We start from the raw sequence: 19,669 nt of genomic DNA, 5'->3' as shown, positions 1-19,669 counted from the left end.
TAACGCTCCGGAGCAGCCATGTTTGCCAACCCCCACTGCTCTGACAATCCGCGACACCGCCCACCCATGTCAATACCCCTAGGAGGTCTAATAAATGCTAAAAAAAAATTTTTTAAAAAAAATAAAAAGGACTAAAAATTCAAATCACCCCCCTTTCCCTAGAACACATATAAAAGTAGTTAAAAACTGTGAAACACATACATGTTAGGTATCCCCGCGTCCGAAATCACCCGCTCTACAAAGCTATCAAAATATTTTTCCTGTTCGGTAAACGCTGTAGCGGGAAAAATGGTCAAAAGTGCCAAACTGCCATTTTTTCACTGTTTTGATTCTGATAAAAATTTGAATAAAAAGTGATCAAAGCAATGACATTTCCCGAAAATGGTACACCTACAAAGTACACCCGGTCCCGCAAAAAAAGACGCCCTATACATCCCCGTACACGCACGTATAAAAAAGTTACGGCTGTCGAAATATGGCGACTTTTCAAAAAATAATTTTTTAACACAGTTTTGGATTTTTTTAAGGGGTCAAAATGTTAATAAAACCATATAAATTTGGTCTCCCCGGAATCGTAACGAAACACAGAATATAGGGGACATGTCATTTTGGCAGCACAGTGAACGCTGTAAAACCAAAGCCCGTAAGAAAGTCGCAGAAATGCATTTTTTCGTCAAATCCACCCCATTCTGAATTTTTTCCCTGCTTCCCAGTACATTATACAGAATAAATAATGGCGGCATCATGAAGAAAAAAATTGTCCCAGGAAGAATTAAGACCTCATATGACTCTGGGAGCGGAGAAATAAAACAGTTATGGGGTTTAGAAGGAGGGGAGTCAAAAACGATAATCAAAAAATGCCATCGGCGGGAAAGGGTTAAATTCAAATACTTCTGTCCCAAAGTCACTATGTAAAGTTTCTCACAACACAGTATATATAGCAGCTCAAATACAAAGTAACTTCAACACAAAAGTCTCACGTATTCTCTGAATTACAGCAAAAACAAAATACAAAGTTACATTTCATATCCCATACCATATACACAGTGCGAAAACCTTACCCACGCCTGTATTTACCCACTGCTACAATCACCGCAGACGCAGTCGCGGGTACCAGCTAGTACAATATATATGTACCCTAATACAATACCACCGGCATAACAGAGCATTTCCTTTATCATCGAGGTGTCCCTGCACAGTCTGGTACCGTGCAGGGACTCCTCATTGTCTGGTACCATGCAGGGACTCCTCATTGTCTGGTACCGTGCAGGGACTCCTCATTGTCTGGTACCGTGCAGGGACTCCTCATTGTCTGGCACTGTGTCGGACCACACAGGGTCAAACACTTTATTGTCAATACATACATTTTGAGGGGTAATGGAGGAATGTCACAGCTCAGAGTTTAAGAAGAGATGTAATAAAATTATTATTTTATGACAAAACTGGAGAATCAGCGGGTACTCTGTCAGGTGATGGCGATCTCAATGTCAATGCAGTCTGGAGTAAGAAGAGCTGCAGCGTAAAGCGTGGGGTGATAAGAGGAGCATTGGGAGGGTTGACATCTGCTAGGTTAGACAGTACTTTTTCCCACTTTGCACTTGATTATTAGACTATGATCGGACATGGCAGGTGGCTACGAAGCTTTCTGGCAGTTAACATCACTTTCATAGATCGACACGACACCTCGGGGACTTTGTTTAATCTCTGTATGTATTATTATTTTTTGGTGCAAATGACCTTTCTTTTAACAAGCCATCAAACCGCGAAATCTGCTGCATGTGCATAATAACGCCATCGTATAATCTTTTAATGATGAGCGAAGGACCTTGGTATGTCCGGCACGTTGAAGGTAGGAGTAGAAGGAGGCCTAATTCGGAGGAATAGCACGGTCTGTACAAAGGGTCAGGCTTTGAAGTCATGTTGCCGTAGCCCGATGGGATCTAATGCTTTACATATAAAAGAGCGTCGGCCTCCCAGCAGGATTGTCAGGCGCCAAGCGCTGATGAATTAAACGGAAACGGTCTCTGTTCAGAAATACAAATATCTTCTAAATATATATAGTGTGTACATATACCGAGTATATCCTGCCTAAGTGATTAACATGGCTGTCTGTATACAGTATGGGAATCTTAAAATTTCAGTGGACACCATGTAATCCTTAGTTTCTCCTGTGGTGGCGCTGCAGGATAATTGAACAGTTGCTTCTAGAATTGTAACAGGTTATAGTGGATTGTTGTGATTCTCTGAGACCCCATCACATACGTAAATTAGGCCCGAAAATTGTGGTCTGTACATCGGATAGATTTTCTTGGCCTGAACCCAATTAGGGAACCAACTCGATCATAGTCCCTACCTTCTCGCAGCTCTGCTGTCCCATACTATAGGGGACAATGAAGGGATCACTATATGATACCAGTCTCGATTTCCAGATCTGATTCAGTCCGGGAAATGTAGTCAATATATGGTCCAGATTTTACGCACTATTTGCCCATGCCCGTGAGGCCTAAGACAGGGCATCCTGTGATATATAGGGATTGCCCAAAACAGACACCTTATATAAAAGGATTGTATGAATTAATAGGTAGTTCCTGAAAGCATGAGGTGTCCCTGCACGGTCTGGTAGGTACCGTGCAGGGACTCCTTATTGTCTGGCACTGTGTCGGACCCCACGGAACCAAACACTTCATTGTCAATACATACATTTTGAGGAGGAATGTCACAATTTGAAGTTTTAAGAAGAGATGGTTATGTAGAGACGGCAGCACCAGTAGATTTGGATCTGACTGTGGAAACCATGGTCATCCATGGCAAGACTTTGGCTGCATTCAGCTATCTCTTGTATCTGAGTCTCCGACTTTAGATTTACACTGCAACGCAAAGCAGCAAAACACCTGGTAAGGTTGTAGCAGGAACGTCTCCACGAAAGTCACCCCAATTCTGCCGGCGATGTTAAGGCGAGCATTTTGCCCCGATTTTATAGTAATTGATTTGACTGCAACATGTGAATGCGCCCGTATCGCATAGGGCGAGTGTACTGTCTGGAATAAAAATCCCATTAGGATAAGCTCCAGACAACTCTATAGAAAGGCTTTATTTTCTATATCGTAAGCTCCGTTGGATTGTCGGGTGACACCGAGCAATGTATTTTTTGTTCATGGTTCATTTCTAAAAAATTCAATTTTGCTGTTTAGTGGTCCTTATAATGCGAGCGAGAGGCTTCAAGATGTCGCCTTTTGTAGAGTCGCAAAATCTAAGTACCGGAGACCGTGGACTGTAACAAAAGTTGACTGACACGAATGTGAAAGCTTTACAGAAACAGAGGCGCGCCTAAATGACAGCTCCATCATAAGCGTTGGGTTAGGAAAAGATGTCTTACGGTATGATGGTATAGATGGAGGGATCATCGGCCCCCTCCCTTCTGATAAGGGGTTGGGCAGATGCCCTACGTGCCAGTTTGGAGGCCACAAGGGGGTGGCATTTCACTTCCACCTCCCCCATTATTACATTATGACCGTGTCGTGTTGACCGTACATGCAGTGGCGCCTTCTTGCAAAATTAATTAATTGACTGTATTGCGTTACAGTGTGCAATATTTTGATTTTTTAATGAACTGATATGTGTTAGGAACCTGATGCAACTAACAACTCAGTAAGTCCTGGGCAACTTGAATCCCGAAGCGCTGGGGCAAAAACAGTCCTGGGTGTGCTACGCTCTCCCAACCGGAGAGGAACAAGGCCCCGAGTTCTCCTGATGGTGGAGTTGGACTTGGTAAAAGTCCGAGGTCCAGATCCGCAACTGCCCAGAGAGTGACGCACAGCCAGCGAACCCCAAGAAAGAGGACCCAAACACTAACCTTGGAGTGAAGTCCAAGAAGGCAGGAAGGAATGGAGCAGTAGATGAGCAGGAGGGTTATCCAGGAAGTTCATGCAGATACCCAAGGAGCAGATTCGTGGTCAAGCAAGCCGAGTCGATAACTGGAGGTCACGTGGTAGCAGAAGGTAGAGACAGAAGCGAAGTCGAGGAAGTCGGGTCATACACAGGAGATAAATGGAATAACCAAATCAGGATCCAAAAGGGAGGTCAGGTGGAAGCCAAAGGTCATACACAGGAGGTCAGGAAGGTGCCAAATCAGGATCATGGAGGGGAGGTCTGTAAGGCAAGCCTGGTCATACACATCCAGGGAAATCCAAGTACAAGGAAAGAGGTAGCAGGAGAGGAGACGGGAAACTGGAGAGAATATTCCTGACCGCTGTTCTTCTTGACCCCTCCCCATACTTATATAAACCTGAAAATTTTAACTCTGACCACAAAGCCTAATATTAGACTAATACTAGATTCTCACTAGCGCTGCCTCTCTGTTCTGGTCCGTCGAAGGGCCAGAACAACGGAAAGGCGGCCCTGTAAAATGATGGTTACATGCAGAGTCCAGAGGACCCTATTGACTATAATGAGGTCCATTAGGTGTCTATTGTTTTAGAATTGAAACCAACCATCCATGCAGGACTTTTTTTTTTTATTTTGCCGTTTTTGGTTAAGTTGGCCAAGATATGCCAGTTCTAGGGATGGGTTTGTCAACAACCTTACTGACTGCTTCCAGTAGTAACCGGCACGCCTCTACGGCCTATCATTCAGACCGTAATGTACAAGATACTTGATATCGGTATTGCCAATGGCGCCTTTACTTTTATAAGGAACACCTCACTGTACCGCTGACCGAAATCTCAATCCTTGGATTTCCGTCTTCTTCCCATACTTGTCTATAACCATTAGATCGAAGTTGTCATTTCCTTTTACAGGAAGACATCGCCTCTGCCCGTAGACTCGCGCTGAACGTCTCCAGCTCTTCCTCCTGTGCGAGGGTTAAAAAAAATATTATAAACTCTCGTCTTTGATTTGTTGCTTATGTCGGCTGGAAAAAAAAAAAAAAAAGGAGGCCTTACGCTGGGAATTGGTAATAGTGCCGTTTCAGCGTCTTATTAGAGCGGAGTGACTCTTTAATCTTTCCGTCAATGTGTTGTTTGTTTTTTTTTTAATTAATGAAGCGGGGGTTGTAATATAGCGAGCGGGACGTCTCCGTGGCGGTTAGTACCCCCCTAAAAAAAAAATAAAAAAAAAATCATATGCAGCCTATGCAGCAACAGCCGCCTCATTCACATTACTGTAGAGTAGCAACCAAAAAACCTAAAGGGAACGTTTATAGAAAAAGTGATTTAATGCCGGCAGCTTTCTGTTTGCTTAAAGGGCACGGTTTAATCAGATCAGTGCCTGCACGCTATATGGACAGGCGTCATCTGCAAACTAATGTCTGGGTGTGGGGCACTGTGCTAAAGAGGACCTGTGCGAGGAAGGGGATACCTGCACTTCTAGTGAAGTGATTCAAAGGCTATCGCAACGTATCTCTGTTATTCCTCCTGGAATTGAATACAGAGGCAACTTGGTGTTGTGTTTTTTCACTTGCTAGCGTGCTTTCGTACTGGTCTTGCGTTAAGCACCAAGATCTCGCAGGACATAGATCAGATTTATCCAGCGCTGTGTCCTGGAACGGCGAGGAGATAAGAGCGGTGAGTAATGATGAAGGCTGTACTCGCCGCTCGCTCCTCAGGACATTAGCAATGCAATAAGTGCTGCTGTCTGTGCTATTGCGGATGTTCATTGGGCACCCCCAAAGCACCCTGGACCCTGGCACTTGTCTAGAATTGCTGGGTGCTGACACTGGCCTTGAATGTATTTGCAGAACCCGGTTTGTACAGTGGAGATTAAAGAAGTGTCTCCTTACTTCCGAATAGCAGACTAATAGATGCAAAATATTGGATGGTCTATATTCGTATAAAACGGTCCCTGACGACAGGACCCCAACTCCTGAATAGCAACCTAATAGATGCAAAACATTGGATGTTCTATGCTCGTATAAAACTGACCCCCGAGTACAACGACAGGGCCCCAACTCCCGAATAGCAACCTAATAGATGCAAAGGATTGAATGTTTTATGTTCGTATAAAACTGACCCCCCGACTACGACGACAGGACCCCAACTCCTGAATAGCAACCTAATAGATGCAAAACATTGAATGTTCTATATGGGTAGCACAGTCCACCCAAAACTGTCCCTGACTACAACTGCAGGACCCCAACTCCTGAATAGTAGTCTAATAGATGCAAAACATTGAATGTTCCATATTTGTGTAAAACTGTCCCTGACTACGACTACAGGACTCCAACTCCCGAATAGCAACCTAATAGATGCAAAACATTGGATGTTCTATGTTCGTATAAAACTGACCCCTGACTACGACGACAGGACCGCAACTCCCGAATAGCAACCTAATAGATGCAAAGCATTGGATGTTCTATATTAGTATAAAACTGACCCCCGACTATGACGACAGAACCCCAACTCCCGAATAGCAACCTGATAGATGCCAAACATTGAACTTTCTATGTTCGTATAAAACTGACCCCCGACTATGACGACAGGACCCCAACTCCCGAATAGCAACCTGATAGATGCCAAACATTGAACTTTCTATGTTCGTATAAAACTGACCCCCGACTATGACGACAGGACCCCAACTCCCGAATAGCAACCTGATAGATGCCAAACATTGGATGTTCTATATTAGTATAAAACTGACCCCCGACTATGACGACAGAACCCCAACTCCCGAATAGCAACCTGATAGATGCCAAACATTGAACTTTCTATGTTCGTATAAAACTGACCCCCGACTATGACGACAGGACCCCAACTCCCGAATAGCAACCTGATAGATGCCAAACATTGGATGTTGTATATTAGTATAAAACTGACCCCCGACTATGACGACAGGACCCCAACTCCCGAATAGCAACCTGATAGATGCCAAACATTGAATGTTCTATATTTGTGTTAGTACACACATTGGCAAGTGCAAAAAGTCAAACATATATTGGGAAACGTTTTTGCCTCTGCTTTTCTCTCCTCGGAGCACAAGCAAGTGCAACAAAAGCCTCTAAAATTCCCCTGCAGTCACCGCTATAAGATGCATTCAGCCGAGCTCTTTCTTGAGCAGTTTTTTTTTTTCCTTTACCCTTCGACTTGAAGTATGTTGTAAAATCAGAGGCTATGTGGTTGTTCTGCTCCGGCTCTCACAATAAGTACATTGCGTTCTCGTGTATTTGTCAGGCTGGAGGATTTGAATGAGGCTGTGATCCTTCTGCTTTGTCTGTCTTATCACAGCATTCCCAAAAAAAAAGCATCTGAACACTTCAAAAGCTCTGCGCGTACTAGATATTTTTTTTCCTCCCTCTACGAAATGCAGACCCCCAGAGAGCGCGAACTGCGAGCAGCGGGGCTATGAAATGGCCTATTAAGGAAAAATCACACCCCAAAAAGCTGGAGAGGGTTATTTACATCGCCCCATCAATGCAATCACGGGCCTTTCATACATTAATAATGCCCCCAAACCAGCCACATGTAACATTTTATTTATACCGCCGCCGCCACCTTTTGCGCCACTATGTGAAGGATTTGTCGTACTCTCAGATCTATGTGCCTAAAATCCATCCCAGGGCCTTGCAGGCTTCGTTTTTGGAAAGAAATTGTTTCTCTTCTGACGGACATATGGCTGGCTTTGTAATGCACGTCTATAGAAATCATTTACCCTGCAGACAGGGACCCCCTGACGGTGCCGAAAAATTCAGAAGAGATCGTGGGGCACTCGCACAGCATAGACTAATAACCGTAAACGCCAGAAATTGCATTTCAGAAAATTGAAAATTTTTAGGAAATTCATCACCCGTGTTGTGTTTACCCAATTTTTATTCACTCTTTTAATCAACTCAAATGTAATGTTTTAATTAAAGGGACTCTAACATTAGATTTTCCAGTTTTAAGATAAACATATTCTGCTAATCGTTTTTGAACCCCGCCCCCCGTTTTTCTGAATTACTGTTAAAATGTATATGCAAATCAGTCCTACCGTGCAAGGTGGGCGTTCCGTGCACACACAACCCCCCCCCCCCCCCTACCTGCGCCATAGCTTGTTCACGCCGTCCTCTCTTCTTTGACATTCTCCCCCTTGCGATTCACCGCTTCCAGCCCGGCGGTTTTGATCAAAATCTCGCACATGCGCGGTATTGCTCCCTCCGGAGCGCTACTGCGCCCAATCCAGCGCCATTTTCCTGTAGAAAACATTGGAGACCGTACGCCGCTTGCGCAGGGGAACTGAGCAGTTCCCCACACAAAAATGGCGTGGGAGCGTGCGCAGTAGCCTGCGCAAGATTTTGATCGAAACCGCCGTCTTGGAGGCGGTGACTCGCAATGAGGAGGACGTCAAAGAAGAGAGGAGGGCGTGAACAAGCTATTACGTGGGGGGTATATATATATATATATATATATATATATATATATATATATATATATATATATATATATATATATATATTAGCGGTAATTGAGAAAAACTGGTGGAGGGGGTTCAAAAACATTTAGCAGCACCTTTTTAAAGGCTCCTGCTCCTGCCTGACACCGCCCTCCTGACAGTACAGAGAATAAATAGTATATCAGACACCAAAAGTATCACTATTGGTTGCTCAGGAATGGTGGGGGCTAGAGAGAAAATTCCAACTGTGCCAGAATTAGTGCTGCAGCTGGACTTGTTGGAGGTGATGAAAGGTCCTCTAACCAACATAATCTCCAATATATGAGGAATGACCGTTTAGTCTCTGTACTGTCAGGAGGGCGGTGTGAGTCTGAGCTGTGACACTGGCTGCCTCTGATTGGACAATCACACCCCCTGCCTGACACCACCCACCTGACATTACTGAGATGGCACCAAAATTAACGGCACTTGTTGCTCAGGAACGATGGGAACTAGAGAGAAAATTCCAACTGTGCTGGAATCATTGGAGCGGCTGCAGATTTTTTGCTTAGGATACCAATTAAAAAATTATTGTATTTTTTTTTTTTTTTATAATATAACAAAATAAATGAATATCTACTTGTCAAACGTTGCATTTACAATGAAGCCCTTGTAGAGTAAGTAAGCCTAAGATTTAGGTGTTAGACTGGCAGGTAGTGTGCAGGTAGACAGGTGAGTAATGGCGTTTGCCTTGTTTACTCGCCTTTTTAATTGCCCATTAATGTTGCTAATGTACGACCAACCAAACATGGTGACATTTAGGACCCACGAGCCATCAAACCTCTAATTACAAGTGGGTTTAATAGGCCGGTGAACGCTCCGCTTTGATTCATTTGCTTAGCAGGTACTTATCTTGTTACCGTCTCTGTAACTAATACTGAGATTTTAGGGGTGACCATTGCTGTTTTTGTTTTCGCTGGTTGGTTAACGCTTCGGTGAACGTCTACAGGTATTGGTGACATCATACGATTGTTGGTGATGTCACACAAGACATATTTGTAGGATTTTATTTGTTTTTTTGTGCTTTTTATGGAAGTTTCTGCTTATTTTAGTGGGTCAAACTCACGACCTGGTGCGAACAGATATATACAAAGACGTCACCTTCTTTGTATATTTGTTCGCACCAGGTCGTGAGTTCTATCCCAGGAGTTCCTGTGGCTCAGTCAGTAGGGTGACGTCTTATAATTAGTGAGGTAGAAATGTACATGCTCAGTGCTAGTATGGAGTAATTTTATAGACTTTTTAACCCTCAACAATGCCAGTTCTTTGCATCCTATAATAGGTGCTGTTCCACTGATTCCAGCACAGTTAGAATTTTCTCTCTAGCCCTCACCATTCCTGAGCAACAAGCACAGTTAGTTTTGGTGCCTGTTGTGCTATTTAGAAGGGTGGAGTCAGGCAGGGGGGCGTGATTCAGAGCTCCAATCAGAGGCAGCCAATATCAGAGCTCAGAATCACACCCCTTGTCTGCTCCTGTCTGATACCGCCCACCTGACAGTACAGAGCATAAATAGTATATCCGGGACCAAAACTAATAGCATTGCTCAGGAATGGTGGGGGCTAGAGAAAAAATTCCAACTGTGCCAGAATCGGTGGAGCAGCGCCTATTAAATGAACTTGTTGGTGGTTGAGTCTGAATGGAGCAGTAGTGCACCCTGACACTTTATAGTTGAACAAAGATGGCGTGGACCCCCAACAAATGCTTATGGCTAGATTTTTCCTTGGCTGGCAGGGAATAAGAACACACAACGCTTCTTATTTGGATGGATTGTGGTGCAGTGGAGCACTACTGGGAAGGATAAATGTCATAGGGATGACTTTCACCAGATTTTTCGGATTGGATAGGATCAGCGACTTAAATCATCTAGGCGCGATCACCCTGAGCATTTTGATACTTTGTTTAACCAAAACTGTTGAGCCATTCCAAAGATATAAGCCCATTTAGTGTTGATCCATATTAAGGATATATTAGCCAAGTGGGCGGTAACACTGTGATTTGGCATAGGGCTATATGTCATGCTGTGGCTAGTACACCCTAATCTGGGTCAGCACTCAAAGGGCTTATATCTTTGGAACGGCTGAACAGATTTTTATATACAGAACATCAAAATGCTGATCAAAAGTGCCGATCAGATGACGTATGTCATACCCAGCGACCGGTCTTCTTTAAGAAGACTTCTGGAATGTTCTGCGCAGTAGCTTAAAGGTGGAGCCCCCCCTTACTCTGTGACTTCGGTGATACGTTAGGTTGTTTTTATGTACTTTGTGTTTTTCTTAATACACAGTCGCGTTTCTCCGTCATCCTAATGAGGTGATTCATATTAATATGTGGTGGAGGTATTAATTTCTCGTTCCATTAGGGTGCTCAGCGGAGGCAGGCTTTGTGCTCCGGAACAATCTGCCATCATGGAATGACTTAGTGAGATGGGCTCCTCCATTAATTAATGTAATGGTCTTATTGCTTTTTTTTTTTTTTTTTCCAGCTTCATGTATATTTTATAAGCTTATGTATCGTGTTATATCAAGCTTTATAGCTTTCCTGTGCTCAGAATTTGCGGCACTTTTATAGCAATTCATCAGGCGACTTTCGATTACGTTATTTCGGCTCCCAGGAGCACTTAGCGGTATTTATCTGCACGTATATTTCACGAGGTTTCTACTTATTTGAATACGCCAGGTTTTATAATTGATATTTCCGCTTCATTCTTTTTAATGTCCGACGGCCATTACGTAGTGAGGAGATGCATGAAATATTTCACAGCCTCATTTTTTTTCCTTCATTATATTTGTTAAATGTGACTAAACTCGGAGTACAAGGCTATACTGTTAATTTAAAGGGGGTGTCCACTTTGGATATTCAGGTGCCCGGCTCCTAGAGACGTATTTTTGGCTATGTTTGTCTTGTCAATCCAGAACGTTCAGTATATACTGCGTATGGGCTACAGCACCATTGCTATTAGGGTAAGTTCACACAGAGTTTTTTGGTCCGGAAGCTGTCTCAGGTTCCGGACCAAAAACCAGGTAGCCGCGACTGAAAGCTGATTCACTCTACCGGCATCCAGCCGCTCACCCCACTCCGGATTAGGCGCAGTGAATGGGCCTAGTCCGGAGGAGGGTGTGTCTTAAGGCTGAAGAATGAGCACCTCGTTTCTTTTTCCGGGAACCGGAACAAGCCGCCTCACGGAAAAAACTCCTAAGTGGCTCCCATTGATTTTAATGGAAGCCGTCTTTTTTGGTCAGGATTTTGAGGCGGATACGGCCTCAAAATCCTGACCAAAAATCTCAGTGGGAACTTACCCTTATTGATCCCGGCGATCACTCGATCATCTGGAAGACTGTATGATGACATAGCAACTGGGAGGTGCTAGATCCAGCACAGCCCTGACTCCGACAACGGTGACATCATCTTAATTGATTATCAGGAGAACCATGTTCCCACAAGTTTTTTCCTTATTTTCTAGAAGCACAAAAAAAATAAAAAATAAAAATAAAATATTATTAAAGGGATCCTATCATTAAAACTTTTTTTTCTCACTAACACGTCAGAATAGCCTTAAGAAAGGCTATTCATTTCCTACCTTTAGATGTCTTCTCCACGCCGCTGTTCGGTATAAATCCTGGTTTTCGTCGGTATACAAATGAGTTCTCTCGCAGCACTGGGGGCGGACCCCAGCGCTTAAACAGCACTAGGGGCGTCCCCAATGCTGCGAGAGAACTCTCCAGCGCCGCCTCCATCTTCTTCAGGAACGGCCTCTACACGCGTCATCTTCCGGCGCAGGCTTCAAACTTCTAGGTCTAGGGCAAAGCCAACTGCGCAATGGCCGCTTACAAGGCTATTCCGACATGGTAGGGAGAAAAATTTGAGTTTTAATGATGGGATCCCTTTAAAATAATTAGAAATGGGAAAAAAAATTCCATTACACACCAATAATTTTTCGAAAGTCCTCGTCCTGACGCGTTTCCACTAGCGACATCTGCGATGGATTTTTCATTGTTTCTCTTCTGTTATGGGAACAGAAAAATGGAAATCCTAATGTGAACAGATCTGATAAATGAAAGATCCCGAGGGATCTCATTTACTATAATGGGGTCTGTCAGGTCGGTATCCCTTATGGTACCTGTAAGGTTCTCGGTTCGCGGCTTCATCTGGGATTTTTAATGGACTCTGAGATGAGGGCTCAGATACAGATGTGAGCAGACTCTAATTCATTATATATCAAAATCAACAATGGATGGTAGCGAACAAAAACAAGAAAAAAAAATTGTTTAAACCTGAAAAATTTATTATACTTGCCCCTGAAATCCTATAATTGTATAACCCCAAATAATGTGTGTTTGAAAATTATTTTAAAAAACAAACAAAAAAAAAAACCTGTTCCAAAAACTGGGAAGAAAAAAATCACAAAATAGCATTGAAAATTGAAATGGGTAAAAACATTTAACCAACATAAGGAGAAAATTGCTTAAAATTGGCTTGGTCATTAAAGCCTAAACTATGTGCAGTGCTGCATTAAAAAAAAAAAAACCTCCCCCATAAACTTGGGGACTATGAGAGAAAAAAAGCGGATACATTTCAGCAGCAGAAAATGGCAAAATGCGCACGAAGAAGACAATCACATTTATTTATTGATTTATTTTTATGTATTTTATTTTCACCAAATTTTTTTTCTTAGTATTTTTCTGCAACATTTCCACAATATGGGGCCTTAGTCTGCAATCACACAGGCAGTCTCTGGGGCCGGAACAACAACTGGATCCAGTAGAAAGAAATCCTTCCTTTAAAGGGATACGATCATTGGATACCCCTTTTTTTTCTAACACGTAGGAATAGCCTTAAGAAAGACTATTCTTCTCCTACCTTTAGATTTCTTCTCCACACCACCGTTCGGAAATCTGGGTTTATTTCGGTATGCAAATGAGTTTTCTTGCAGCACTGGGGGCGGTCCTCAGCACTCAAACAGCACTAGGGGCGTCCCCAATGCTGCGAGAGAACTCTCCAGCGACGCCTCCATCTTCTTCTGGAACGGCCTCACCATGTGTCGTCTTTGTCCTGGGTTTCAATCTTCTAGGCCTCAGGCAGAGCCGACTGTGCATGCTGCACGGCCACTACCTTTGCTTAGGATAGGTTACCTATTGAAGATTTGTAGGGGTCCTACCCCTGTGAATGCTGTGGTCTCTTCAAGCAGCTGATCGGTGGGAGTCCTTGATGTTGTCCCCTTCCTGATCGTGAGGATAGGTCATCCATTACTAAGCCTGGATAGCCCTTTTAATATGCCTGCGCGCATGTACATTCTCTATTCTGTTTCTATAACACTATATTTATTTTTGCAGGTATTTTGCTCACTTTTATGCACCCTGTTACGTGTTTCTGCGCCGTTATACATGTATCCAGGCCACTACACTGCGATACCATACCCTGCCTGTTTCTGTCTTCTCCTCCTCCCAAGCCTTAATCTGTTTACTTCATCACTACTCCCATGTGAACCCGACGAGGGGAAAAACAACACCGCGCTCTCGTTGTAAGGCACGCCGGGGGAATTGCGTTGTAGAAAGCGATCGTTGCTGCTTCTGCAGCTGTGCCTGTTCCTGCAGGCCCCTGGTTGAGCTGGGTGATGGGGATTGAATTACAATCCTCTACCTCTCGTAAATTGGGGTTGGTACATGGGGAGTAAGTGAATAAATATGGTAAAGTTGAATATCTGACAAGTTTTAGCAGCGTAGGGTGCCGAGCCCTGGCCATTGTTGTCAGAGTTGCAGTATATTTTTAGGGAGTATTTTTCCATTGTTTGGGGACACGCTTTTCGCTTTTGTAGCGCTTGTGTAATACGCTGCTTTTTGCTGTAAAGCTGACAAGTTGATGCTCAGCGGCTGCGCTGGGACTGGATACCTGATCATTATAATTAAGCCGTCTAATCATAGTCATCTGTTTTCTTTCTTTTACAGACACAAGAAGAGACGACGCAGCTGCCAGACGCTACACGATCCGCTGATCTCTCTCTGGAAAGGTGTGAAGAGGTGTCGGACTATGCTCTAACCAAGTAAGTCTTAAGGTGGAGGCGCGCACTCGCTCATATAGGCAGGACCGATCCTCAAATGTGTTGTCGGGGATGGGGGGGGGGATGATGGATCGGGCCCATTACCGCATGCCCAATCTTTATCTTTTTTTTGTTAAGGGAGATACCTCCTGTCATTGGGATAGGTTGCCAATTGAAGGGTCGACACTTTGGACCACCATGAATCACGTGCTTGAGGCAGTAGCAGACCTTGTGACATCACTGTATTTGGCCCGACGTGTTTATGTGATTCTGCACTTGAGACAGGGTCTATCTATAGCCCGAAACGCGTTGTGCCGTACTGTTTTATACCTAATCCAATAAAAGGTTCTCCTACCATTATTTCTGGCCTATGTTTCATCCCCACAACCTTTGAGCATGGATCCTCTGCCACTGACCTGTGGTCCCTATTTGCTGTCCATGTGACATCATCGTCATTGGTCACATGACTTAACCGCCTTCAGTCCCATTCAAATGAGAGTTGCGAGACCAAGCCCTGTCATTGCAAAGATGTACAGCGGTGTGCTTGGTAAGTACCGAAGAGGCAGCAGCGCTCACCCAAACCTTCTTCAAACCGTTCGGATCCCTGCCGCTCTTTGATGACTTATCCTTAAGATGGGTCATCCATTGTTTAGCCTGGCAAACCCATTTTAGTGCTGCGGTTCCACGTTGCGGAAACAAAGTTTTTTTTGTTGCAGATTTTGTTGTGGTTTTTTGAACCAAAGCCAAAAATGGCTACCAAAGGAATGGGAAACATATAGGAAGGTCTTATACTTCTAACTTCTGCTCAATCCACTCCTGGCTTTGGCTCACAAAACCGCAACACAAAAAAGCTGCATTTCCGCAACGTGGGGCCTAAGCCTTAAAGGTTTTTTTTTTTTTTTTTTACCACTACTAGCACTTTACCTCTATGCACAGGTAAGGGTGAATGTCTGATGACTGGGGGTCTAACCCAATGATCGCAACATATGGCGTGACATGTGAATGAAGTGGTGGTACAAACGTGTAACCACCTCTCACGTCCATGTGACTGACAAGACATTGCCACCTCATGCTCCTTTTCTCGGCTAAGTGGCATCCACCTCCCACCCGAAATTTTAGAGGGAGTCAATTCCGTAAAAATGGTGCTATCCCCCCCATATACATCAATCGTCATTCTCTACATCAGGGGTCCTCAAACTGTGGCCTGGGGGCCACATGCGGCCCGCCAAGCACTTCTGTCTGTCCCCGCCGACAACGCCGGCAGGCATGCATTTATAATGAAGCTCCTGGGGAGCTCGGACCAGGCCATGGAGCGCACTTCACTTTACCTGTTGGAGGGCACCGCTCCCGATGTCTGTGCGACCTGCTCTGCCTCCGGCCCACTGTTTAAAAAGTTTGAGGACCCTTGCTCTACATCTTCACAAGGAGCACTTACCTGTGAACCTTGGTGGGGTGGATGGTGCTTTAGAGGTCAATAGGCCATTGGTCATTGCTCTCCATTGTTCCATTCATATGGGGCACTCGAAGACCCCATTATTGTGTTCGCTGTGGGTCCAACCATTGGGGATAACGCAGAACCTTTATAAAACTATTCTCTCTGTTTGGAAGCCATGATAAGTTAGAGGTCCTAGAGGGGGTCTGAAGAATCTGTGGTCATCTCCATATTGAGGTAGTCACTCTGCTGGATGTTATAGAATTTAAAGGGGTTGTCTGGCCGCTTCAATTAAAATAAAGTATATTTTGTAATGCGATGAAAGGTAATGCTCGCCATATTTCATTCTATCAGTAGGATTCCCAATTGTAATATCACCAGTGCTTTGGTCTTCTCTTCTAGATTACCCCGAGGACCAGGACGCTGACCATGGCTTTCGTGCCGAGTGACTGGTGATCTTCGGATGACGAGAAAGACTTTGGGAATACAATGTTTCTTTCATGAGACGGCACTCTGTGGGCAGAAGCTGAAGATGCGGCCATGGACAGGATCCTGGCGTTGGATAATGCTCATTCTCTTTGCCTGGGGGACTTTACTCTTTTACATCGGAGGACATCTAGTCCGAGATAATGATAATCCGGATCACTCCAGTAGAGAACTGTCTAAAATATTGGCCAAACTTGAGCGATTAAAGCAGCAGAATGAAGACTTGAGAAGAATGGCAGAATCCCTCAGGTAAGACCTACTTGGCTTTTTTTGGTTTTGATAGATCATCTTCATGTGACCTCAGAATATGACCTCTCGGAAAGTCTCTGGATCTTCTCAGGATGATGTCGTCAGGAAAGTACCTTCAATATGAGCGGAAAATATACTTGGTCATGTATTTAATTTGTATAACCAGTTCCAAAACCCCCGACTCACGGTATTATGACATATACATTTACTCAGGTTGGGTATTCGTGCCAAAAATTGCATACACGTCGAGACGAGATTTGTGATGCAAGCTTGTTTTATGTCGAATTTATGAAGTGTCATGGGACGTTTTAAGGTCACATTGTACATACCGACACTGCAACAAGCTGGCTGATGTCATTCACACCAGTCTATTGATATTTTTTGGCCTTCATTAGTCTAGGGTCTTGTGTAAGTTAGTATGGAGGGCACTATGGAAAAGTTGTGCCTGATAGTCTGTGTGGTTAGATCAATCATTCCCAAAGTGGTCCAGGTGGACCCCCAGGGGTCCACGGGAGACTTGACGGACCATCGTTAGATCTAACCTTTACATTTTTTGACAAATTAAGGGAATATGGTAGAAATGTAGCAGCAGGGGGTCCACCGAAACCAGTAAAATTTTGAAAGTGGTCTACGAGAAACAAAAGTTTGGGAACCTCTGGGTTAGATTGTTAATCCCTTGGATCTTAAAGACATAGGTTGACTCCCATGGTATTAGCTGGGTCAGAGGAACATCTAGTATTGGCTGTTTGACCCACTAGATGGTGCATTTGTGGGTCCCTCAGGAGTCGGGGGCCTACAAAAGACCCCCAGGTACTAGACCATTCCTCTATTGCAAAGCATTATACCGGCCAATAAAGCTGTATCTGCTTCTAGTCCTCTAGTGAGAGTAAAAATAATATGAAAAAAAGGTGCCAAAAAAAACCTAATAAAAATTAAACACATTTAATGTACCCCAATATAGTACCAATAAAAACTACAGGGATCAGGCCCAGTTCACAATTATGTTCAGGGATTCCGTTCCCCTCTCCGCACGAAAAATGTGGAGAGAAAAGACGCTTTTCCTCTCCGTATTTTTCGTGCGGAAACCACACGGAATCCATTATAGTCTATGGGGTCTGTAGGTTTCCTAAGGTAACCGTTTTTTTATGTGGTTTTCCCAAGTTGACCCCACCCCCAAATGCAGATGTGAACCTAGACTAAGTTTAAAAAAAAAACAAAACAAAAAAAACCCCAACTTTTTTTAATGTGCAAAAAAATCCAAAAATATTGAATCACTGTAAAGATTGAACAAAAAAAAAAAAAAAACTTGACAAAACTGGACCTATGTTATATTGCTGTATTCATACTGACCTGGGGTGCTTGGTAAACAGTGAAAAAAAATTTACCATTAAAAATACAGCTTGTCCCACAAAAACAAGCCCTCACTGTGATGTCTCTCGGAATGCTGCAAAACAGATGAAGGGACACTAAACCTAAGTAATCAGGTCTCCTAGTTTATGGGCAGCAGTGAAGCTTCTGATATCACGTACCGTTTATAGCTAATGAGGTGTGGGATAAAGTGGTACTTTTTGGTGCAGATAGTTTTTGGGATTTCCATTAGTTGTGTAATTGTGGAATGGCTGATGTTGGGGGACGGTAGAGGGCATCTTCCCTTGAAGCTAGTGGAAAGTATAAAAGCTTTGCCCTTACCTTGATCGTTGTTTAGTTTGCTGGTGTGTGAGAGATGGGTGATCCTCCCAAGATTCATTTTGTTTTGGGTTCATGTGGCTCGGGCCCCTGATTCCTTTTGGGTCAAACAAATTTGGATAAAACCGGAAGTGAAATTGTTATTCTCTGGGGTCTTTTTAGACCCTAGAGCAGGGGTCCTCAAACTACAGCCTGCGGGCCACATGGACATTTTTCCGGCCCACCGGCAGGGTCGCGCCATCATCCAGATCACTCACAAGTTTAAGGTCCTTTGCCCTAGAGTATGATAGGTGAAATCCCAGAGGAGGTGTAAAATATAAAACACTTGTACTCGCCTCTTCATGGTGTCCGGCGCTTTCTCTCTGCCCCTTCGGTAACGTCATGTGTCCGACCTTATGATTGGGCCACAGCCGTGACATGACGCTCACCTTGCTTGCCCATGTGACTGCTGTCACCCAATTCCAAGCCTCAGTGGTGACCTCAGGCACACGACGTTGCCAGGAGAGGTGACCCAGAAGAGGTGAGTATAAATGTTTTTATTATTTTTATACCAGGGCCTCCAGCTATAATACTTTCGGATGGGATGGGACCCTAGAATATAATAATTTACTGCAGCCATTTCATTTGCTTTTGAGACAAATCCCCAATTGTTCGGTTTTGTAGAAAAAGAAACAATTTGAGATCTTCAGATCGAGCCCGGCTTGTGACAAAGCAGTTTGCGCCATCTCTGGTGTCAACCAAAAAAGTTTGAGGAAGTGAAGTGAACGGAAACCTCAACAGGAGTAAAGTCTCTTCCAGGCCTTGTCCACATCCTCTGCTGGAGCTGGCAGAACATACAGCTGTAGGAAGCCGAGCCAAGGAGCGTGAGCGAGAACTCCTCTCCCGATCCAGCGTCTTGTAAACCGAAAACTGATTGATGTAAATATAGCTGAACCTTGTCCACAGTGTCCCTCTATTTTCTGCAGCGTATACCGCAAAGCTTCTTTCAAGGAAAAGTTGTTGCTCCTGACTAATTCGGTTTTGCTCTGGCAGGCGTCTCACGGAGAAGGATTTATTTCCTCCTGTCTTTGTAAGCAGAGCGGTGGGGGAGAGCTAGTGCTGTAGTCAGATGCCTTACAGCCAGGACGAGCTGTGATCTGAGAACATAAGAGGAAAGTATGGCCACAAATCAGAAGGGCGGAATTGCTGGGATTCTTTTCTGGGGGTGGGTTTGTGTATTTTCTGAATTTTTTTGTTTTGTTTTGTGTGCCCATAGAAAAGTGTTCACCTTAGGGGAACAGTTTCTCTTTATTTGTTTTGAAAGAGTCAATACAAAACGGCCAAAAATTAAGTATCGGTCGCATATTACTTGTCTCGATGGCGATGGTGTGGATCCTGAGAT

At 44.0% G+C, this 19,669-nt stretch overlaps 1 protein-coding gene across 3 annotated transcripts in view; it reads left to right on the top strand.

The window, feature by feature from the left end:
- The window catches only part of FUT8 (fucosyltransferase 8), a 150,125-nt gene that overhangs the window by 45,624 nt on the left and 84,832 nt on the right, over positions 1-19,669 (top strand). For 2 of the 3 annotated variants that reach the window (XM_075283149.1, XM_075283147.1), the window contains exons 2-3: positions 14,344-14,438; positions 16,270-16,602. In XM_075283149.1, coding sequence (XP_075139250.1) covers positions 16,331-16,602 — 272 coding nt within the window. In that variant the 5' untranslated portion in view covers positions 14,344-14,438; positions 16,270-16,330. Of the gene's footprint in view, positions 1-14,343; positions 14,439-16,248; positions 16,603-19,669 lie in introns of all 3 variants that reach the window. The other variant, XM_075283148.1, reaches the window with a different exon arrangement.

The sequence above is a fragment of the Leptodactylus fuscus genome, chromosome 7 (genome assembly GCF_031893055.1).
Source record: "Leptodactylus fuscus isolate aLepFus1 chromosome 7, aLepFus1.hap2, whole genome shotgun sequence".
Classification (NCBI taxonomy): Eukaryota; Metazoa; Chordata; class Amphibia; order Anura; family Leptodactylidae; genus Leptodactylus; species Leptodactylus fuscus.
Note: the sequence above shows the minus strand (reverse complement) of the source record. Positions and strands in the feature narration are given on the sequence as shown.